Below are 24,975 nucleotides of genomic sequence, written 5' to 3'. Positions count from 1 at the left end.
TCTCTGAATGCAAGGAGTGACATGGTGCCATGGTGTGATGTGTCCTTGAAAGCAATTATCTGTGTATTAGTGTAGGTAGAATGTGACTTATAGGTACATTCAGATTGCAACAAGTGGTTTAACTAGATGGGGGTGGTGGATATCTGACAGGTTAATGACATCATATATAAGATTTTTAATATCAGAGAATATGTCATTCAGATAATTTCCTTGTTGATAAACATTATATATTGTTAATTGTATGAATGACTGTAGATGAGGTTTGGATTGGTAACTGGATCTATTGCACACTTATACAAGTCATTACTACACTTCACAAATTACTATCACACACAAACTAGTGTTCTCAGTCTGTTACAATCTTCACTAGTTGTTTATTGGTCGCAGTCTCCAATGGCAGATGTTTGCCTTACTTTGGGGTTCAAACTATTCCTGTGCCTCAGCTACCAGCATCTAACAGCAGTGGCTCACGACAAATGAACTGCAGCAGTGATCTAATTGGTTGCTCAACTGGCTCAATTCACTCCACTGAACTCAACTGCACGGCACTTAGTAACTGAACTGAACTGAACTGAACTTGGTCAGTTGAGTCATAGCCTTGGAGCGGACCCACATAGAATGCCACTTGCAACAGTTCTTCTGTTGTTGTGTGATGTCACTGTGTATGTGATGCATTCCTCTGCTGCATGTGTACGGGCCATTACGTAGCAACGGGTCTACATGCTGCAATATATCTGATATTTTTGTAAGGTGTTCATGTAATGTCTTTTTTTATTGTGTGAAGTACTTGAATGGTGTCTTCAAAGTATGAATCCCCTGTATCTAGTGTATGTTCATCAAATTTTGAGTTTATTTGTTTTATGTTATGGATATGTTCATTATAACTGATTTTAATTGTCCTGCCTGTTTGGCTGATATATTTTTAGGACATTTTTAGCATCAGAGTTGATATATGCCATTATTATGGAATGGATTTGAAACTTGCTTTTAATTTGTCACATCTGAAGAGTTGAGCGACTTTTATACTCATCTCTTTGTAATTTTAAGTCAGATGTGACCTAATTCATTATTACGTTAACTACATTTTTATGCATCTTCACATTTTAACAGATATGTAGTTCCAGTTTGTATATTTTTGATTGATTTTTGTACATTAGCTGATGAGCATTCATGGTCGAAAAATGTAATGTACAGTAAGAAATAAAAAAAAATAATATAAGATTGCGTTACAGTTAATTATATGATTTAATTTAACTTGGCTTTTAGTTTTACAGCTCTTACCCCTTTAGCATATAGGATTCTAGAATACAGAATCCTGCAAAAAGAAGCTGGAATAGGCTTGGGCCTAATATTTGGGACTCAGTTGAGGAAGGGTTTAAATCACACTCCCATACCCTACTATTGGTTGTGAAGTCATTCACTTTCTTGCATTCCAGTATTTATATACCTTCAGAGCCTTTATGGCAGTGACTGTTCAGAATGTAGACTTCTACATTGTGATATTGTGTGGTCTTGTAGGTGGGTACCAGTGTGTTGGAGGAATATGCTGCCTCCATCTTCAGGACTGAAGTGTATAGCATAAGGAATCAGTTGCATTACATATGCAAATTGTAAGGTAGTTATGAATTGGTTGGGTTATATAGGCAGGTTCTGTGAAATCTGTCTATATAAGCAAACTAAGCCCGCATCATCCATGTTGTAGCAGACCCGTTACTAAGTAATGACTGTAAATAACGCCCATTGCTAGGCAACAGATTCCTAATACACACCAATGGGCTAACTGGGAAACTGTGTTCTCTACGTGGTCTGTGCAACAGCTGCATGACGCAACAATAGAAGAGCTGTTGGGAGAGATGTTTTCTGTGCAGTCTGTGCCATGGTGTTATAAGTAGGACAAATCTAGAGTGTAGTTAGTTTTGGAACACTCACCAGCTGGTAAGAACGTGAGCACAGAAACAGAGGACATTGTTCGGATCTGTCACCAGGCACAACTGCTGAAGACACAGTAGACAGGTGTGAATTAGTGATAGCACTATAGTTACTTGTAGTTATGATGTGTAAGTTTTCAATAACTCCAATTAGCAATTCAAAACCCATCTATGGTCACTCATGCATGTGACAGTATTTTAATTCTGAAGATGGAGGCAGCATATTCCTGTTATATGTACTCATATGTATCCACTGATGACAAGATTACAGGTGTCACAACCCAGTAGATCACAAGTTAATTCCAGTACTTTTTCATTATGATAGAGGGCAGACATGGCTGAGATAAATTTGTTGCTGAAACCAGAATTGAGGAAAGGAATGGTATGATTCTGAAGTTACTTATACAGGTCCCCCCCCCCTTCAAATGAAAACTGTGATACATGTGTCATTGCCAAGGGACTAGTGTGTTAGCAACATGACTTTTGTGATGTACATAAATGTATTTTTGGTTTCCCAGGAATAAGCAACCTCAGTTGCCGATTAAACTATTATGCACACAAGAGAAAAGTGCCAAGAAAAAATTTACTGTAACTTTCGTTATTGTGACATACAAAGTACCTTATTGTCACATGTCTGGGGTTCCATGACAATTGTGGATTCTAGATTTGATCGTTGGGTTTATTGGATGTTACCAACACAATTAAACTTAGTTAAATAATTCATATGTTCAACTCCTTCTGAATACTGAATCCCTCACTGCTGTCTGCATCTTGCACCTCTGGTCTTATGAACTCTCCTCTCACTTCTCTGCCCATGAATGCACTGTTTCATAACTGCTTGGCCTACTGACTAGGGGACACCGAGTTGAACAGTTAGACCCTCCATTGTCACGAAAACGATCCATCCATTGCTGTGAGAATAAATGTTTATCTCTCTTGTCATGAAAATGACCTCTGTTGTGCAGGAAACGTCTGTCTACGTTGTTTAGGAGTTGCTACCTATGCAATGGATTCACATGTCACGTTATACTAAAACAGATTCTTCTTACACAGCAAAGACAATTACATGAAGTAATTGTAGGTTATTCCTTCTATATACTATCTGTACACCACAAAACAGTTCAGTATGTAATTAATGGGGGATATCGCTCACTAGGAGCATCTTCATTATTCGTGCACTCAGTGCTGTTCACAATCCAGAAAAATATGTTGTAGAATACAGATCATCTCAGGCCACTACTAAAGAAATAGACAATTTGAATGAAAAACTTTCTATAAAATAATATGCCTGTGGCATGACACAAGAAAAGTTTGCATATAATGGTTTTAATTTCCCATTTTCACCTAGTTATTCAACATCAAATTTTCGTTCTTCAGATCAACCATAATGTGAAAGAAAATGTTATTTTACATGTCCATTTGTTGGAATTTTCAGGATTTGATTTAACAGAATATTTTAATTCTTTTGAGTCAAGTAGCCAACATTAATTTCAAAACACAGCGAACTATTTATGTTCTTCTCAAAAGTAAATAGAAGACCGATCAATAAGGTGACAGACTAAGATTGGCTTAGTAATAGAGTTGCTACCTTTAGGTCTCTGGACAGGCAGCATGTGCTAGAATGTCTTCCAGCACTGATACAAGAGTTTTCCCACTCTAACTTGGGTGTCAGATCTTGATCATTCTAATTACACTTGGAGAAGAGTACAAGTTATGAAGTTATGCAGATATCTCCAACCTCCTGTCCAAATATTCTCCTCAGCACCCTCTTCTGAAACACCCTCAGTCTATGTTCCTCCATTAAAGTCAGACACCAGGTTTCACACCCATACAGAACCCTAGGCAAAATTATAGTTTTGCATATTCTAATTTTTATATTTTTAGACAGCAGACGAGAAGATAAAAGTTCTGAACTGAATGGTAGCAAGCATTACCTGAATTCAATCTCATCTTATTTCCTCCTGAATCAGGTTTTGATTTGTTATTGTCGTTCCCAAATATCTGAACTGTGCCACATTTTCAAAACATGTTATGTATCTTTATGTCATGATTTTGCCCTGTATTTTGGTGATGAGATAGCAACATATACTTAGTTTTCTTTGTGTTTATTTCTATACCAACCTCCTTACTAGCGTCAGTTAAAGTTTATGTGTTTCTCTTTATGGTATCTCTCCCCCAGTAGATTCACATCATCAGCATAGACTAACAGTTGATGTGTTCCATTTAATTTCAGTCCCACCTGGCTTTCCTGGACCTTCCTAATGGCTTAGGTCGTTTATCCAAGGAATCCATCCAGGTCCGAGAATTCTTGCAAATTTTCGTAACAAGCCTATTTATTAGGGTAAGTAGTTGTAAGCGTTACGCCCAACCCCCAAGCTGGAGGACCAACCCATGTTGGCTGTCCACAACTGCTTTTTCAGTATATTCGCATCTACCCTCCATACCTGGAGGGCATCTCTTCCAACCTGAGGACACACCATGCTGTGGTGACAAGGGACCCACCTAACATGGACAACCTAATGGATTGTGTATCCAAAATCATGAATCTCATACATGAGTCAGATTTAAATGCAGTATTGATCAGTAAAGTCTACAGTAGATCTAGAAAGCTCATAAAGCATTGTTTTTTCTGATAAAAGTGGTATAATTCTCCACAGCTGTCATCATCATCCTCATTTCACAATGCTTCTGGGGGGGGGGAGAGGAAAAATGCTATGGTTTACAGGGGAATGAAGAAGGAAATATACAGGGAAAGACTGACAATACTATGAATAATGTTTGTAAATATCAACTTAGAAACACTGTTCCAGGTTTTAAAAAGGTCTTGCATGCCAGAGATTTCTAAAATCAATTTTCCAGTCATTATTTCATGCTGCAAAATCAAATGTCATTTCACAGAAAGAAATAATAATGCTACAGTTTCTGTAACCAGTCATGGAAGGAGTGATGAAAATAAATCTCCAAAGAGAATTTGCAATTTTCATTTATTAATACAGAATTGGGATCTCATTTTCTACAGCAGACAGTAACAATATACATAGTGTACACCTAACAAGCACCCAATAGAAGGAATTATGCATAACATGCTGATGTTGAACTTCAACTATTTATTGCAGTAAACTGAAATATTTTAAATATTTATTCAGATAAGCTCCAAAAGCATTTATGCTATTATGTAAAATCCTATTCCAGTTACATATACATTTATGTACATGCAGACCTATAAATTCAAATGGGATGAAGCTTAGTTTAATTATTACCTAGAATAACAGACTTTGGTAATTTTGCATGTCTGTGGAAATGCACTGCTGACTGGTGATCTTGTGTGTTCACACCACTGTTGATAACTGCCTAGAAAATGTATGCATAGTGTAACAGGTCTTGTTTAATATCTCAAAACCACATGACTCGTGAAGAAAGAATATTATGAATAAAATATGCATCCTACTTCTCTATGAGTTTTATTTGAAACGTTTTTCACTCTATGCAGATATGTATGCAGTCTTCATGAAGTGTCTTTTATTTTTGTATGATTTCTTTTGTCAGACAAAAAGACCAACACTTTGCAGCCGCTTACCGCTATCAGTTAACAACAAGAACTCAGAAGGCCGGGAATCCCTGCAAGACTTTGCTATAGCCATTGAACAGCTTTCCCATTGAGGCTACCCCACTCTGCCTGAAGACCGTATAAGGAGGGAGGCAGGGAAATTTTTTGCATACAGGGTAAAAGACCCTGATATAAAAATTCAGCTACTGCTGGTAGGAGAAAAGACAGTAAACGAGGACTTCAGACAGGCACTAGAACTATTACAGGCCGTACTAGTAGCCGCAAGACCCCATCAGAATAACACCAAAACGTACTGGGGGAACTGATCACCCTCCTGATGAAAAGAAGCACAACAATCAGGGTGCTGGACCTGTGGAGAACCAGGCCATTTTGAGAGTAACTGCCCCTATGGAAGAAAAACAGAGAATAACCAGCGCCAGAAACGAGATGGTGGGCCACCAAGAGACAAACGGGAATCACCGAGAAGATCGGAATGGCGACCAAGTAACAACAGAGAAACGAGTGGGAGTGATCAACTGTCGGGAAATGGGCGAGGGCTGGCAGAACAGGGTAGACACTGGCATATGCATTAAGACCCCCCCATTATGCACTGACCTACTTCACAAAAAAAACAGACACTTGTCTCATCACCCAGGGCTCAGTTTGTGACAAACCATGCCGGGTGACAGTGCATACTGGAGCATACATTATGGTGGAAGGCCGGACATCGCCGCTGGATGGCCTGAAAGACAGCCAAATCCAGGTTTCACGCTGCAGACTGTGTCTGGGGAATTCCTACCCATTTTGAAAGAAGTTCTGCTAACTCTCACCCTGGGGCGCTGCCCGCTCAGGTTGTGGGTTTTCATTGCGAATATCACCGATTAGCTAATCTTGGGACTGGACATATTGCATGCCTATGATGCATCTGTGGACATAGGGTGCCAAACACTGTGCCTGGCAGAGGAAGAGGTATCATTATGGAGCCTGGGAGCGGGACCCAGTCCTTCTGGCCTGGTAGTGGCCAAGGATATGATACCCACAGAGTGCGAGGGAATAGTGATGGCTAGAATGGAAAACCCCCTTGGAGTAGAAAATGGTCTAGTAGAACCAAGCTCGCATGTCCATCCACCTGAAGGAATCTACATAGCCAGGACGGTGGTTCAAGACTGTCAGGAGGTTCCAGTGAGGGTCTTGAATGTTACACATTGGGACCAAAAGCTTATGAGAGGATCCCCTCTGGCACACTGTGAGCCAGTCACACTGGTGACTCTGCCTGATGTGGGGCAGCACCAGGCCCAAGACCTAAGCTCAAAATTAGAGGATGTAATCATAATGGCCAGGTCACACCTAACCAACGAAGAATTTCAGGAACTGAAAGAACTCCTGGCCGAGTACGCTGACATTTTTGCTGGAGATAACAAGGACTATGGGAGGACTAGCAAAGTGTATCACCGCATAGATATGGGAGACGCCCTACCAATTCAACAGCCCCTGAGAAGAGTATCCATGGCAAAACAAGTGGATGTAAAAGAAATGCCTGACAACATGCAACGGCAAGGGGTTATAGAAGAATCGGACAGCCCCTGGTCGTCCCCAGTCGTTTTGGTTAGGAAGAAGAATGAGGAAATCTGTTTCTGTGTGGATTACAGAAAGCTGAATGACATCACAAAAAAAGATTGCCTTCCACTACACCCTGGACACGCTGGCTGGAGCCAAATGGTTTTCCACTCTTGATCTGAAGAGCAGCTATTGGCAAGTCGATGTACACCCAGACAAGACGAAAACAGCGTTTTTGACAGGTCAAGGGTTATGGCAGTTCATAGTCATGCCCTATGGCCTGTGAAACACTCCAGCGACCTTCGAGAGGCTAATGGAGACAGTCCTGCGAAGTCTCGCATATGATTTATGTCTTATGTACTTTAACGTGATCGTAATTGGCCGCACGTTCCAAGAGCACCTTAACTTACGGAATGAGTGAAAATCAGCAATAGCACTGTATTACATGTATTTGAGTGTAACTAAAGAGAGTGTGTGTAACTGGTTAATAAACGCAATTACTAATACAAACGGCGTCTTCAGTAGCCAAACACGTTACAATATGAAATAATATACTTATTATAAAATGTTTAAATGCACTGATATGGTGCATATGAATATTACAAGATATAAATATGCGTATTGCCTACATACATCATATTTATTATTGACAAATTCCAATCCTTTAAGCATTTGGGCAAAAGGATTTCAAGAATGATGTATTTAATGATGTGACATGTTCAAGTGTTACTGCTGTAACAATTATGAATGCTAAATAAAATTAATGTATGAATGAATTAGTCATCCAGCTGACAAAGGCTGGCAACCCCACGATTTATCCAGTGTTGTTCTGGCCTTGAAGTGAGAAAGTCCATGTACATAATGAAGTTGGTAGAATGACCAGTTGTTGACAGGATTTCCCTTCGAGCACTGGTCTTGTATACAGGGCAATGATAACAGGGCTCCAATGCCAACTGTGCCTGAAATGTTCCAATTTATATCCAAATAGTAAGGAATATGTATAATAGAATTATATTACTGCATTTATTTTCACAAATTTTAGACTTTAATTCTGAGAATTAAATCATCTCCTATCAGCATTTTATCACATTTGACTATTAGCAAGAAGCAAATGCATGTTTAGGACCCCTTCCTTTCTCACAGAATGACTGAACACCTGAAAGCATATAAATGAAAAATTTTAAATTTATTGTGGCGAATACTGCCAAAGAGCAAACATTCTTTTTTTCTTCTGTTCTCTTACAGGAATAAAATTCATTTCCTTTTCTGTTTGATAAGATTGTACCTAAATGGGATGAGTGACATACGTTACATGAACAGACCAAGTTACCAAACAAGTAAAGAAAGATTATGGATGGAAAGTAAAAGGTCTTACTCTGCTTATAAAATGATCATATATAAAACAAAGTAAAGCAAAAAATGGCACTGCAATTACAATTTGATTATATATATTGCAAGTGTTATTAAGTTCATTACAGCACCAACTTGCTCAAAATTTATTAATCACTTTGGAGCTTTGTCTGATATGCTTTTCCAGTCTCATATGGCATCCTATGGTTTTTACATACATAGCATATGACTTTCAAGTACTTACTTTTACACCTGGTTTCAACCAAATAATTGGCACAATATCATAAAGAATTTTGGGTAATGATTCATTTAATTCTCTTAGCTGTCTATCCCACCGGGCTCCTTCCAAATACAGCCCCTGAAAATAATAAGGAATGGAAAATCACATTCAGCAAAGTAATACATATCCAATGCTTGGAAGTAGTAAAACTGTCAAAAATAATGTGAATAATACTTATTTAAGTAATACATATCTATATATATATTAATGATAGAAGTGTTTAAAGGCACATAATTTTATAACTCTATTTCCAGTGTACAGAAGTCAAATTAGAAGTCCATACAAAGGAAAAAATTAAGCTATACATTGCCACAGATTGAACGGTAGTATTGTAATTTAAAAGTCATATATTGCAACATTTCTGACCAGTTCAATTACATCACGAGGTCACTGCCACTAATCATGCTGCTCTCTTTTAAACCTCCTAACACAGTAGTAGAAGTTGTAAAAATAATTAACACAGTAAGTCAGGGCCTTTGCTTTTTATATTTTGTCACTGAATTTTGGGGTCACTGTAGTAAACTCCCCTGACAGGGGCAAAGGTTGGCAGTGCACAGGACCCAAGCTTGGTGCCAAATTGAGGACCTTGTGACCATCTGACAAATTACACCAGAAGATGTATAAGCAGACTGAGCATATCTGCTAACTCTGTCATTGTATATTGCGCTTCAAGGTATTTGGCTGGTGTCGATTTGATCTTGATGACCTAATACACGTATAATACATATACTCAAGATTTTCCAAAGTAAGGGAATTAATAAGCCAGTTAATCGCTTGAGAACAGACCTGAGAATTAAACTGGAGAAAGCTAGTAGAGCAAATAAGTGGTAGAGTTCATATATACTTGTATTATGTATACAGAGTTTCTCAGGAGGAAAGGTCAATATTCTGGGAGGCCATAGTATCGGTTATTCTAAGCAAAAAGTGTATATGTACCTGTGTCCTATTCTGAAAGATTTCCAAGACAGAGCTAATGGATAAATTTCTTCAATAAAATCCATCACAATGCAACAGAACAGCTGATGTTTAACAGTATTTTGTTACATGTTCCAGCTTTTTAGAAAGCTATCATCAGGCAAATACAAAATGAACATGTTCTTAAGCTACTGAATTGCATACAATATAATTCAGTGGTAAGAGCTAATGGATGTCAAGTTTCACTCAGGTGAGCAACACACCATGTCCCCTCACAGGACATGAAAAGTGCATGTTGATGGTGGAATTTTTGAAACTGTATTGCACTAGATTAACTGCACCAACTTTGTCACTTGAACAATAAATACTGGTATTGGGCACAGTATGTAATATCTATTAGTTATAAAAAATTTTGGAACTCTACAGTGAAATAGCTCTATCTCAGAAACGGTTCAGAATAGGACACATGTACATACACACTTTTTTGCTTAGAATGACAGATACTATGACCTTTCCTCCTGGGACACTGCATAGCATAATATCTTTGTTTGTAGCTATACTACGAAGGGCATTCTGTAAATAATGCCTCCTTTTTCTTGTGTTAATATGTAACGTCTGAGATGGATGTTGGTGGTGTTGTAGTAAAGGTTGAACCTTCCCGCCAATGTACTGTTAGTTTGGTTGTCGTGCGACAGATAGCGACAGTAGAGCAGTCTACCAAAATGGTGTCTGACATAGAAGTGCGTATGAAACAGAGATGTGTTATTGAATTTCTCACTGCCAAACAAATTGTACCCATTGACATCCATCGACACTTGCTAAAGGTGTATGGAGACAATACAGTGGATGTTAGCACAGTGAGGCGGTGGGTAGTGCATTTCAACAGTGGTGAAAGTGAAGCGCACGACAAGCCATGCCCTGGGCATCCCTGCTCAGATGCCACTCCTCACAATGAACAGCGCCTCATCTGTACAGATTGGCAGATAACGACCAGGGAACTGTGTGCACAGCTTAATATCAGCTGTAATGCATTGGAAACAATGTTGGGGAAGCTGGATTATCGCAAAGTTTGTTCCAGGTGGGTCCCGCGGATGCTTACACAGGATCATAAAACTCATCAAATGGAAGTCTGTCAGGACCTGTTGCACCAGTTTGAGGCTGAAGGTGACAGGTTTCTGGACAGCATCATCACCGGAGATGAGACGTGGTGTCACCACTATGAGCCGGAATCCAAAAGACAGTCCATGGAGTGGTGACATCCAGATTCCCCAAGGAAAAAGAAGTTCAAGACACAGCCATCGGCAGGGAAAGTGATTTTCATGGTCTTTTGGGATAGGTGGGGTGTGATTTTGTTGGATTTCATGGAGCCTGGTGAGACTGTCAATTCTGAACACTACAAGATGATGCTGACTAAGCTGAAAGCCCACATTTCCCGAGTCAGGCCAGAGAAGCAGACAACCTTTGCCTTTCAACATGATAACGCTAGACCCCATACCAGTTTGGCGACCACTGTGCACATTGCAAAGTTTGGTTGGACTGTCCTACCACATCCACCTTATAGCCCCTGTTCAGCACCTTCAGACTTCCATCTCTTTGGACTTATGAAAGATGGACTATGTGGGCAACATCTTCCAGACAGTGATGCTGTCATTGCAGCTGTAAGAAAGTGGCTAGCCTCTGCTGGCGCAGACTTTTACAGGTACAGCATACAGGCTCTTGTTCATTGCTGGCAAAAGTGCATAACGAATGGTGGTGATTATGTGGAAAAATAACTGTAAGCAGCTGATATCTTGCTCTGTTTAACTGCATTATTATGCTTTCTGTTTCTGTTGTAGTTTTCTTTAAAAAAATAGGAGGCATTATATACAGAACACTCCTCGTAGATTGTGTCATGTTCCCGTCATGTTCCACTACCTTCTACCCCAACCCAAATTCTCCTGGACCTGCTACTGGAGAAGACTGTCTGGGAGACACTACAGCCAGTAGTCCTAGTTATCTTGCAGCTCACTCTACCTTGCAGTGTGTGACTAAAGTAAATTTAATAAGCAAGTTGGTAGCAGACTACCAGGCTGTAAGACTGTGATGACCACATTATTCTGTGTTAATACTTACTGCCACAGCGTATATGTTACGCTGTAAATGGTGTGATAGTAGTGACAGTAAGAAAAGAGGTTAAACTGCCAAGATTAAAAGGTGATAAAAATGAATTTATAAACACATGTAATGGTCTAACATCTCATCCTACTTTATATATTCTAACAGAAGTAGCTGAATGTATTCAGGGAAATTATTTAATTAATTATCAATTAATTAACTTAATTCCTGGTGCTCATTTCTGTTAGAGGCTGAGTAAACCCCAGGGCCTAGTGCGAATGGAAGGATTAGGTCAACTGAAAAATTGCAATGACCTCATCGGACTTGAACCCGCGACCTTCCAGCTTGTTTGTTACATAGCCCCTCAACCAACTACACTACCACGTGCCTCCTGTTTCAGAATAATAACAAAAACCAAATGCCCTATATATTACACATAATTATTCATGTCCACTGAAATAAATCATCATATATACATGCTGGTATAATTTATTTGAAAGAAATCTCACCTCAAAAAATACATCAAATTCAGCCTTCTGCTGCATGAAAAATACATAACTGTATATAAATTTCACAGTAGGAAAGTATTTAAAGTAGATGTAACATGCATGAAAACTTGGAAGAAAGGCATAAATCACATGATAATGAAAAATGGAGACATCTTTGTCAGTCAGTTCTACAGTCCCCACATAATGACTTGCAATCCTGACACCAATGACTTATATTCTTTAACCTTTAAATGTCAGACTTTTGAAATGGTAGTAAGCTTGAGCTGGCTGGAGTTTATTTAAATGGCTGTTGTTACTCTGCGTTTAAATATCCCTTCCTGTTAGGATGCTTAAACAATTTTAAGCACTGTGTTTAAAAATGCTGTATCTAACATAATTTTTATGATAAATGGATGGAATTAACTTTGTTCATATCAGCAAAGAACATAGTGTTGCATATTATAACAGACGATTTGAAAATTTTTGTACAAAGAATTGTACTCTTTTTTTCAATTTTTTTTCTTTTAATTTTGATATGTACTGCAAAAATATTTTCCCAGTTCTTTACAGAGTTGTTCTGCATTATAAATTCATTTCTGTTGGTAACACTTGACAAATTTTAGCAGACCCTGGTGTCATAAAACAGATGGAAGCAATAAAATCATTTGGTTCTCTGCTGGGAAACCTTACATCTTGTTACGCCCTTCAAATTTTCGAATCTTTTGACTAAAGGGCAGAAGAATGAAAGAATGGCTATTCAAGAAAAAGAGCTAGAGGGGTCCCTTCTTGCTAAGACCTTCCGTTATAGCTGCAAGAGATTACTGCCCTTTCTATGGTCATGAACAGACAGTTGTATCGTGGCTTAGATACAGAGTGTGATCTGTTTTCTGTGCGTTCATAGTGAAATCGAATTCCGTAGTTTTATTTCAGCCTATATATACATCAAGCAGATAACAACAAAAAAGGTATGTACATCGAGTTTTACTATATATTTTAACACATTAATCTGCAGAATCTGCAATAAAAGTACTGGCTCATGGATGAGTTTGGGCATAACTCATACATATATTCTTTTTTGCTGTTGTTCACTTAGGTATCATTTTAATTCCTCTATTAGGGTTTTACTCAAGTCTGTCTGGTAATTACTACATATAAAAATAAATATTTAGGACTGTGCATGCACTTCTACTAGCGGCGGGTGCACGCGCTTCCACTAGCGGAGTTTAAATGCCCAACTGGCCAAAACGGGGTACTTTGGCCATGACAACTATACTCATCACTGACACAAACAGGGCACTTCAGACGTTAAAGGTTAAAAGAATTCCTTTGCTGTACATTAACCATCTGCTGCATGTAATCCAGCAGAACTTATTAAAGTGGAGTGTCCTCTGCCATGCTTAACATACTAAAGTAAGCACACAATGAAAATGTAAACTTGGAAAGATTCTATTTTGCAATTTGACCCATAACAGGTCAACTAGGAATGGTTATTGGTAGGACGATGGGGATGGTGATGGTGGTGGTGGTGGTGTTGCTGCTGCTGTTGATGATGATGATGAGAAGGATGGATTTATTTATTTTGAGGGTGGGATTCATTCATGGTTCCTCCCTTGTCTTTTATAATGGTATTTACCTTACAATAAACATCAAATGAAGGTTCATCCTTCATGCCCATTTCTACATTCAAAATCTCAAATTCAAAAGCAAGATTGTCTATGGGTATCTTGTATTTTCGGGCATAATTCTGTAGGACTCCTGTAAGGAATGACTGGGTGAAATAAAAGCCAGACAACCAAAACACTTCAGGTGTGCCATGGTCTATCCAGTCCTGTAGGAATTTCAACCTGTTGAAATAACACGTGTACATTAAATAGCGCCAACTATCACACAATGGAAGTGTTCATTTGGAATTCTGAACTTTTTATATCTATAATTTTGAAGAGCAATAACCAGCAGCCAAAATGAGCTATGTGTAGAATTGCATTACTAAAAGAATGTAGAATGTTTTTCAGCTAAAGAAATTGAATCCTTTAGGATAAACACTGTCTTGGAAGATTAATTTATTTTAGAAAAATTAGTCTCAAAAGTCACTTGGTATGCAGCAACATATGAATCACTAAAAGTGGTAGAGCACATATGTATTCCTGGTAGACATAAGAAGAGGTAATAAATTTTGTTTACACTCAGAAACTAACACGCTTTAAAATGCTTGCATTTTTTAAAATGGTGCAGCAATTTGTAAACCAAAAATTATTAAATGGGTATGAGTCTCAATGTAGTGAAAGACTTCATTTCATCTCATACAATTAATTAGAAATATAAACTTCAAAACACTATCTGAATGAATTAAATCAGTTTGAACAGTTTCATTTTTTATTACTTCATTAAAAAGCTCTTTTACAAGAAAACACAAACTTGTACTTTTGAAACAGTCTAGTGTTACTGAATGTATCATATTTTGAAACGGTGTTAAAATTACAGTGGCACTTATATGATTTACAGATAAAAATATGAATTACAAATTACAGGATCAATGCCAACTTACCTCAAAAGAAAGTCAGTGACATAACTGCCAAGAGGTTTGAGGGAAAGATATGACTTCTTTGTCCAAGAAGTAGGCACTTGTCCCATCAAAATGTTCTTATGAATTTCCTCCAGCTCAGGTGACATAACAACCAGCCCTTTCAGAGCTTTCTGCACATTCATCAGTGTCTCTCGTATGACTTCAATTAGCTGGTTGAAACGAATTAACTCCTGGACAAAATGAGGATTAAAAACAAAAAGACAAAGATTGTTTAACAAAGTCATGCAGGTACATGATATACCTGTCACTGACAAATTTACTAAGAGACTGTAGAGAGTAAATTCCATTAATGACATTATGAATTGTACTTTTACCTTCCTAAGAAGTAAAAGGAAAATGGAAAGCTGTCCTGTAGTATATATTAAGATATAAATATCAGAGAAGCTAGTATATCTTGATACAAACTCAACTCTTTTCTGTTACTATATAAAATGTTTCTAATTATCTCTGTGCAAATTATTAAGTTTGTGTATTATAGGTATATTTTCTTTTTCAGTCTACTTTCCCTCCTTAAGAAAAAAAATCTGGATTTTCAAGATTATCGTGATGCCTATGTGCTCCTTTTACAGTTCTGAACAAAATTTATCAATTTTCAAGAAAACTGATATGGCTGATGCCACTGGAAGCTACCCCATCTTGTACTTTTTACTTTCTTACAATGAATAGCAGACATGATTAACTTCTGAGCTTGTATGTTGTCAAGTGTCGCTAATGATAATTAATGTAGGTTCTTGAAATGATTAACTCTCTTATCGAAGATTACACCTAGATTTTTGCACTATTTACAAACGGAATATTTTGTCCATTTAGAGTAAGACAAGACTCAGGTGGTTGACGACTACGAGAGAAGTAGACCCCCCCTGAGTCTTATCTTAATTAATTTTAATATTCCAGCGCTCACACCAGGTCTCTATTGAGCTGAGACTGCGCTGGAGTTTTCTAACAACAAAACCCTCCTTGTGATCTGTCGCATATAGACAGGTGTTGTCTGCAAAGAGGGCCAGGTGAATACCATGTGTTTGAGGGGGGGGGCATCATTAATATAGAAGTTGAAAAGAGTAGGGGACAGGACCGAGCCTTGTGGCATCCTTGCTTGCATTTCCCTTGGAGTTCACATTTCACCTTCAACTGAAACCCTGAATTTACGTTGAGAAAGAAATGACCCATAAGCTTGGTGAAACTGTTTGAGAATTGCAATTTTGATAACTTATACATCAAGCCTGAGTGCCACATGGTAGACATTTTATTGTTGCAATTAAGGGTCATGTGGTCCGCCAGCCTCATACATTGCAATGTCGTGTTGTGATGTTCACNTAACAGATTAATGCGCTTAGGGTTATAAAGTGTGAAACCCCGCAACTGTGAGATAATTAATTGTAGCCGTTATTTGTAGATTGTTGAATAAACCAATTAACGATCTCTACTGCGTCTTCGGGAACGCAAAGCACGTTACAATATGTTTTCAAAGTAATTTCAAAATCATTTTTTTGAATACTTTTCCTGTCGTGGACAGAATGCTGATGGGAGATAAAGTTTGTGGGAATTTCAGGTCTTTACCGGGTTTAGGTAAAGTTATTACTTTTGCTTCCTTCCAAGGATTTGGAAAATGAGAGAGCCGAAGACAATGATTAAATAAATGAGTTACGTGAACCAATGATCGCCTTGGAAGGTACCTGAGGCATTTATTTGGGATGCCGTCAATTCCACAGGCCTTTTTTAATTTCAGGGATTTTATTAATTTTTGTATGTCACATGGTCTGATCCTTTGAGGGGGAGTTGTTGTCTATGGTTTTCAGCAGAGCTTGAACTCTAGCCTCCACCTGCTGTTCATGGTTTTCATCGCACAGGTCATGCGGCGTGAACGGAATTTCCAAACAGTCAGCACATTCATTGGCTTTTTGGAAAGGATGAAATTTAAGGCCAGAGGCACCATGAATAACAGTTGGTGCCCTTGGTCCGTCCCTCTTTGAGAGGGATTTCGCAATGGGCCATGTACCCTGAGGTGTAACTTCAGCGTTACCTATTTTTGTTTCCTACCATTCAAGTGCCTTTTTACTGGTCATTCGCCTGATTGATTTTGTGACCCAGTTGACTGCCGTTCTACATGCTGGATCCCTGATTTCTTGCCACAATTTCCATAGCCTCTTTATGTTTTAACAAACGATCTAGACCAGGGAGATCGTTGTTTATGTCTGAAAGTGTAACTTGATGACAACCTATATGCTGAAGCAATAGAAGTTGCAAAGTCACATGCTGCTTTATTGGCTTCTACCCATGATTTAATTTCTATTTTAGGTGATATTAACTCAGAGGCGAAGCTTTGAAATCGTTCCCAATCTGTGAATTTTTCAATAGGTTCTGAAAGATTCCTATTTTTAACATGATCCAGTATGTGGAATATTATAGGTAGGTGATCTGATACCAAAATATCAGAGACGATGACATCTGTTACTCTGATATTTTTGTGGACCACAATGTCCAGCACATCACCATTTCCCACAGGGGAATAATGAGTGGGGCACTGTGGTGCTGAAATTTCGAATTCACTCATGTGTTATGTGTACAGCAACACTAGGTAGAGATCAAGTACCTAGTCTGTCAAGTAGTGATGGCTTTACATACCTTCCTTATCCAATGCATTTGTCTCCATTTTATTGTACAAGCGAAAGGCTTGTGGCCCCAACACTTCCATTTATGCAAATCAGAAGATTGAGACATAAGATGGGAGGATATGGTATTGTAGTGCAAGTCATCAATGTACCAGTAGATGTGAATAATATGATAAAGACACTACCCAGGCAACTGGATGATGATTATAGCTTCAACGTCCATTTGAAGAGAAATTTAATTCACAAGAGTAAGTACTTGCAAGGCTATATTAGAAAGGCAACAGTTAAATGATGGTTGGAGCATTTGATACAGAATGTCGATGATCGAAAAGACAACCACATAAAACTATAACAAATTTTTATTGCTGTTAGAATGCATATAACAGACGATCAGGGAAGCAGAATGTGCCTCATGATTACCGGCGAGAACTCCATTCATAGCGGACTAGCCTGAGCTAGTTGCGGTGTACTTCTTTGCAGAAGCTTCTTTGAAGCAGCCTGGTGATTGCGAGCCAGCGGGATGCCGGGCAAAATTCTTCAAGTAGCGGACTATTGTGTACTAGTAGCAGCGAGACTGCCTGGCCTACGAAGCTCTAGCCACGGCTGGCTGGCCTGATGAGCACTGGCGATCGCTGACAAAGTTGGCTGTCGGTGTTTGCTACTGGTAGACTCGCAGTTGCTTGTTCTCTTGATGTGAGCGTAGCTGTGATCGCTGTGACTGAAGTGACTGATGCTAACATGTTGGAAGTCTGCATCTTTGTACTTTTGTCGCTGGGCAGTGCGTGAATCAATGGACATTGGAGATGCCATGGTGAGAGCTGATTCGGTAGCGTTCGTTTCACTGAGGGAGGTTCCCACACACAACAGAATGCATAAAATAAAGACTATGAGCTGTGTTTCATGAATGAATACTCAGTAGAAGACTATGGCTATCACATTCCCCAGAATTGCATTCATTAGAACTGAATATGTTTGATTTATAACTATGGGACAACTTGTAACAGAAATTTAAATAAAGAGCCCACACACTTCAGATGTGTTACAGAACGAAATACAGAATGTCATTCTTGAAATCATGGAGGGCGAACTTAAATGTGTATCACAAAATTTGTGAAGTCTGTGCAAAATATGTGGTGATGTTGAAGGACACCACTTTCAGTAGCTATTGTAGTACCCAATAGGACCTAATATTCTGGCAAGTTCAGTATGACAACCTACCAGCTGAACTGCACTTTATTATTGTACTGTAAATTTAAATTACCTAAATATTACATTAAAAATATAAAATGTCTAAGACTGGAACATAAACACAATAAAACTTACTCGCAGCTAAGAAGGGAACACACATCACAAGACACGGTTTACACAGAATATAAGAAAAACGAACCCCATAGTGGAAGAACCACACGCAAGTTTTAATTATGACACATAAGATGAATAATCTTAACAAGTTTTAGTATGTGTAAATTTATTATAGTTGACAAATACGCACTTTTTAAATAATTTTATAAAGGCAAGCAATGAAATAGATTAGCGTAATTAGGGCACCTGATGATGGCACTATTTTGCCGAAACATGTGAAGTAACTGGTGAAATTGAGTGCACTATAAGACGGCAACTGTATACATATCATGGAGGACAATAAAACTTTATTGGAAAAGGTATAGGCCATAATGCAGTGCACAATATTACCAGTGGTATTCTTTGAAGTTTACTGAGCATGCCTAAGAATAGGAAAACTGAAATGCAAATCAGTGAAAGACTCCTTTATTGAATTTTAACATAAGGATTTATGGAATGCATGGGAAAGCCCATTTGTGGCCTTATGCAAACTAGGCTTACAACTGGAATTGCCTGACGTTTCGTGGAAGTCCTCCATACTGGATTTCAACTTTTCCATGCATTATGAAAGCCAATGTTGCCATACTGAAGACCTATTGAACATACAAGAACTTTCTTCTGCAATATTGCCTATTGAAGATATGCCATATCCTCAGAGATGTTTTAGATAGATACTACATCACACTTGGATCTTAAACTGGTGTGTCCTAGCTAACATAAAATGTTATGAGGAACTGAAGGGACTGAAGTCAATGTCTGAACAGTCAACAGTCTATGGTAAAGGCTGTAGATATTGTCACATGTATGAGTGACTATAGATGGGGTTTGGATTAGTGACTCAATTTATTGAACGCTTATGCACACAACTTGTAACTATGAGTAACAATAAGAGCCTCACTGGTTTACACACTCTAAAGATCACTCTAACTGCAGCACACATAAAGTCTTCTATGATTTCAGTGGTTGTTTCCTGGTAATGGAATCTAGCAATGTCTTCTGCTTACATCCTTACTGGCTGGCAAATATCTGCCATCTCACGTTAGCCTTCTACTCTTCTCTTCACTGAATGAATAACCACAGCTCCCAACTTGTCCTGCTTATAACATCTTGGCATGAACTGCACAGAAAACACTGCTCTTCATTGTTGTAGTTCAACTGTTTCCATGGGAACATGTAAGTTGGGAAGCTGTTATTCAGCAACGGCTCTTGTATACTTGCTTATCCCGCGGTAGTTGCCCAAAAACCTACATGCTACAATATTGGGAAGTTGTAATCTTTAAAAACATTCTAATACTGGATGCATAAAACATGTCTGAGTGAGAACTGTAGCAAGCTCAAAACTTTGGATGGAGAACATTAGTTGGCCACCAAAGAGGGTTAGATAACAAATGGAGAGACAGCATGAAAGTGACAATACAATATGCCATTTGGATAGCTCACCTGTCTCAATACAGTGTTCATAGAGTCAGTATACAACGCAGGATAACGTTCTGCAACAGCTTCGACATCAAATGGCTTTGGCACCTTACCCAGAATATCTGTGGCTAGCTCAGTGATCATTTCATCTTTCTCATCAACACCACCACCTCCAGTGATTTGTGTTTGTGTCAGCAATACACCATTAAGTAACTGTAATAAGATAAAAAAAATAATATAATAAAATTTAAGTAGTTCACATACATTCATGTCTACTTAAGTCTTCTACTGAATGATGTCAGACCAATTTATCATGGTCAATACGTAAAAAGAGAACATCTATAACTAAGTGAGGTGTAAGAACATAAGTAAGTAGATAGTCACATGTTAGTGACTAGACACAGTGTTAAGATTGGTTACTGGATTTACAGAACACTTTTAACTTGCGACTACAAATAATTATAATGCTATCACTAATCTTTATAATTAAGAAACCACTGCTAAGTAAGTAGATATTGTCACATGTTAATGACTAGACACAGGGTTAAGGTTAGTTATTGGATTTACTGAACACTTTTAACTTGCGACTACAAATAATTATAATGCTATCACTAATCTATATAGTTAACAAACCACTGCTGCAAAGATGAAGTCTTCTCAGTCTGCTGTGTCTTCACTAGTCACTGTTTGATAGTGGCTCCCAATATCTTCTTATGCTTTTGTGCTCATGTCATTGCTGGCTCTCTACCATCTCACAACTGATCCTCAGCTCTGACTGAGTCTACCTTCTGTTACTTCAAAATGGACCACACAGAAAACACAGTTCCTCTACTGGCATGAAGATTTTCCATTGCCATGTGTGTTTATTGAGCCGTTTCCTAGCAGTGGATGGCTTCTCTTTTTAAACTATTCCATCACCATGTCACAATACGTTAAAGAGAATCACATTCCAGTTCTCACCACTAGCTTATGCAATATGCAACCTCCTAACTTGATTTACAAGTATAATACTGTTCTATGGTCCCACTTGCCTGCAGCCAAAGTGCAGTTGTTACATGATGTTTCATGTTCAGACCCGATAAGAACATTTTGAAAGCTTCTAACATAAAGCAAGGCCCATTATCAGATACCAATGTTCTAGAGAGAAAGTAACATTAATCACAGCAGTCAAAACGTCTTTAACCTTATCAGCTGATATTTCCTTTATGACCATCAGTTCAAGAAATCTGAAGAAATAATAATACACTACACAGCACAAAAGATGACCAGAAGGCAGAGGGCCCATAAGTAAATTGGAATTATATCCTTGGCTTGAGCTGGTAAAGGAGTATAAAGTTTAGGTGCTTGAGGGATTGATGCTTCCACAGCTGACAATTACAGCAAGATTTTACAAAGTTTTCTGCATTGTCATGTATTCCTTGCCACAACACATTTGCATGTATCCTCCTGCACATAACCGATATGCTTGAATGATCCTCATGTGAACGGCCCAAAACCTGCATATGCAACTATTAGGAAGGGCAATGCAGTTATCATGATGAATCATGGTGTGTTCAAAAAGTATCGAACCTTCTTTTTTCCCACATAAACCAACGAAGCGCGGGAGGCTCCCTTCGGTGGAGATGTGGAGGGGACATTCATGCGCAGTCGTGAATTTTTTCCCGCCCGCAGAAAGCGTCAGTCGCTGGCGGTCAGCCTATGAGTGAGGACGTGTAGTGAGCGTTTGTCGGATTCCAGTAAGGTGTAAAAAGACGGAACAAACATGAGCAGCGATACTGCATCAAATTTTGCCAAAAGCTTGTGCAATACCCAAGTGGAAATTATTTGCAAGATTCAACAGGCTTTCAGGGATTATGCCATGAGCAACTCACGGATAAAGGAGTGGTACAACCGCTTCAAAGATAGCTGCACATCAGTGGACAGCAAACTGCATTCAGGCAGACCCTCAACAAGCCGAAATGAGAATGTCATTGAGCAAGTGCGGACATTGGTCATGGAGGACCATCGTATCACAGTCCGAGAAATTGCGAACGAGATAGGGGTAAGCACTGGATCGGTACATTCAATTTTGACCGAGGATTTGGGCATGAGGAGAGTGTCCGCGAAATTCGTACCGAAATTGCTAACAATGGAGCAGAAGCAACGCCGTCTGGAAATCGCACAGGACATGCTGGACAATGCAAACAGTGACCCCAACTTTCTGAACACCGTGATCACAGGCAATGAGTCGTGGGTTTATGGGTACGACCAGGAAACAAAGATGCATTCGTCACAGTGGAAACATCCGACATCCCCTAGGCCAAAAAAAGCATGGCAGGTCCACAGCAATGTCAAGGTCATGTTGGCCATTTTCTTTGACTCCCATGGGGTTGTGCATCATGAGTATGCACCACAAGGCCAAACAATCACAAAGGAATACTACCAGGAGGTCCTGCATCGCCTTTGTGATGCTGTGCGGCGCAAATGACTGTATCTGTGGGCAGCAAAAACTTGGCAGCTCCATCATGATAATGCACCCGCCCATTCTGCACATCTGATTCAGACTTCCGTTGCCAAACACAACATCCCTGTGGTTCGTCAGGCTCCCTACTCTCACAACATGGCTCCATGTGACCTTTGGCTATTTTTCAAGCTTAAAATGCCGCTGAAAGGAACCTGATTTGAGTCAAGTGAAGACATCATGTGGAATGCGATGGCCCAGCCGATCACCATTCCAAAAGACGCGTTCCAGAAGTGTTTCCAACAATGACGGAAGCGTTGGGAGAAGTGTGTGCATTACCAAGGAGACTACTTTGAAGGGGATTAGGGGTTTGTACCTCCATCAATAAATGTATTTCTGCCAACCAAAGGTTCGATACTTTTTGAACACACCACGTATCTTCCAGCATGGTAAACTTTGGTTTGCCGCAATTCGTAAAAGTGGCCCATTTTGTTGTGTGGCGCTTGGAGTTTGTTTGTATGCTTTGTTTTGTGGTTGAAGTAGTGATTTNTTCTCTCTCTCCTTTTTTTTTTTTTTTTTTTTTTTTTTTTTTTTTTTTTTTTTTTTTTTTTTTTTTTCTTCTTTTTTTTTTGTTATTGGATATGTGTGTTATCGATTTAGTTGGCCGCTAACACCTGATAGTTTATGTTCATATGGATGGCAAGACCTGCTAGGTATTATATCGGTCTGTGTGGGTTTCCTGTGTACTGAAAATTCCAACTTTTTGTTTTTGCAATGTATTGTGAGATTCAAAAGTTAACATCTTCTTGTAGTTCTTTCTCTACAGTAAATTTTATGAATGGTTGTAAGTTACTGACTTCGTTCAGTGTTTGTTTTGATTTGGTCATTTTGATTTTCTCCATTAAGCTCCGAGACTGAATTAATATCTTGGTTTAGGGAAATGGTTGCAATTCCGGGAAAAGGTGTTCTAAATATGGGACATTTTATGGCTCACCTGTGTTATTGACGTTAGTTCACTCAACCTCTGCTAGGTGGCAGGGTGCAGTGGAAAACCCATGTCAATTGTCACTTGCTGATTTGTGCTGTGAGAAGAATGAACATTCAATTTGAACAGTGAGTTAACATTAAATTTTGTGTGAAGCTGGGTGACACAGCCACAGAGACATTGCAGCTTCTGCGTGATGCCAATGGTGATGAAACTTTATCTCGGGCATGAGTGTTTCAGTGGCACAAGTGATTCATGTCAGGCAGGGTGTTGGTGGAGGAAGACAAAAGATCAAGCCGGCCTTCGAGTTCCTAGAACGAAGACAATGTGGTTCGCATCAGAGCCATGATACAGGAAGACTGTACTGTTACAGTGTGCATGTTACCTGATGCCCTGAATATCAATAAGTCGACCTGGCAATAAATTCTGCAAAAGGACTTGGGTAAATGAAAACTCAATGCCAGGCTAGTCCCACACACCCTCACTCAGGATCAAAAGGAGGTGCGAGCTTCAGTTTGTGATGATTTGTTACACGAGACACAGAACCATTCCACGTTCATCAATAGTATCACTGCCAAGGATGAATTATGGTGTTTCCAGTATGACCCTCAGACAAAGAGGCAAAATGCTGAATTGCGGTCAATGGGTTCTCCAGCACCAAAGAAAGTGAGGCGGTAACCATCAAAATCAAAGACTCTGATAATCATTTTTTTCAATGCCAGGGGTATTGTTCATAACAACTTTGTTCCGCAAGGGCAAACTGCCAACCAAGAATTTTACATCTCTATACTTAGGTGCATGTGCAAGGCACTTTGACATCATTGTCCTGACCTATGGTCATCTGGAGAGTGGACTTTGTTGCATGACACTGCGAGACCACACACAGCTCTAAGTGTCAACAGATTCTCGCTAAACACGTTACTGTGCTTCAACATCCCCCATACTCCTCTGACCTCTCGCCATGTGATTTTTTCTGTTTCCATGACTGAAAAAATGCTAAAAGGAGGGCAACATGTGAATATAGAGGCTATTCAAGCGGCTATGACAACGGAGCTCACAGCCATTCTGAAAGAGGCATTCACCAGCTGCTTCCAGGACTTGCTGAAACGATGGCAATGGTGTATTGACTGCAGAGAGAACTACTTTCAAGGGGACGGGAACCACTAGTTAATAAGTTGAATTTTGTATTTTTTATGGGCTCAGTCTTGAAACTTCATGGACAAAAGTTTGTATATGAGTAAGTCATTGACATGTCTGAAATATGCCATTATCTGTTGTGTTCTTAGGACTGCATATATTTCTTTATATTCCTTTGTTTATTGGATAGCTGGTAAAATTGGAAGTAGTTCTGTTTCACCATTATTTGCAGTGTGTGCATTATTTTCTTATGTATATTCATGTGAACTTCTGAGTTGTCCTGAAGTATATTGTTAATTACGTT

The 24,975-nt window shown here is 39.0% G+C and overlaps 2 protein-coding genes across 2 annotated transcripts in view; one reads left to right on the top strand and one right to left on the bottom strand.

The window, feature by feature from the left end:
• Positions 1–4,893: 4,893 nt before the first annotated feature.
• LOC111873288 (dynein heavy chain 3, axonemal) overlaps positions 4,894–24,975 on the bottom strand; it is a 212,089-nt gene continuing 192,007 nt past the window's right edge. The window contains exons 64-69 of the mRNA XM_033755038.1: positions 20,134–20,322; positions 14,705–14,913; positions 13,793–14,003; positions 12,181–12,210; positions 8,627–8,740; positions 4,894–7,991 (exon numbers count right to left, since the gene is read on the bottom strand). Coding sequence (XP_033610929.1) covers positions 7,809–7,991; positions 8,627–8,740; positions 12,181–12,210; positions 13,793–14,003; positions 14,705–14,913; positions 20,134–20,322 — 936 coding nt within the window. The 3' untranslated portion in view covers positions 4,894–7,808. The remainder of the gene's footprint in view (positions 7,992–8,626; positions 8,741–12,180; positions 12,211–13,792; positions 14,004–14,704; positions 14,914–20,133; positions 20,323–24,975) is intronic.
• LOC111873286 lies at positions 5,923–7,209 on the top strand. Its single transcript, XM_023867870.1, has 2 exons — positions 5,923–6,045; positions 6,361–7,209. Exons 1-2 carry the CDS (start codon positions 5,923–5,925, stop codon positions 7,207–7,209), a joined length of 972 nt encoding a protein of 323 aa, XP_023723638.1.

The sequence above is a fragment of the Cryptotermes secundus genome, unplaced genomic scaffold, assembly GCF_002891405.2.
Source record: "Cryptotermes secundus unplaced genomic scaffold, Csec_1.0 scaffold131, whole genome shotgun sequence".
In the NCBI taxonomy this organism is placed as follows: domain Eukaryota; kingdom Metazoa; phylum Arthropoda; class Insecta; order Blattodea; family Kalotermitidae; genus Cryptotermes; species Cryptotermes secundus.
Note: the sequence above shows the minus strand (reverse complement) of the source record. Positions and strands in the feature narration are given on the sequence as shown.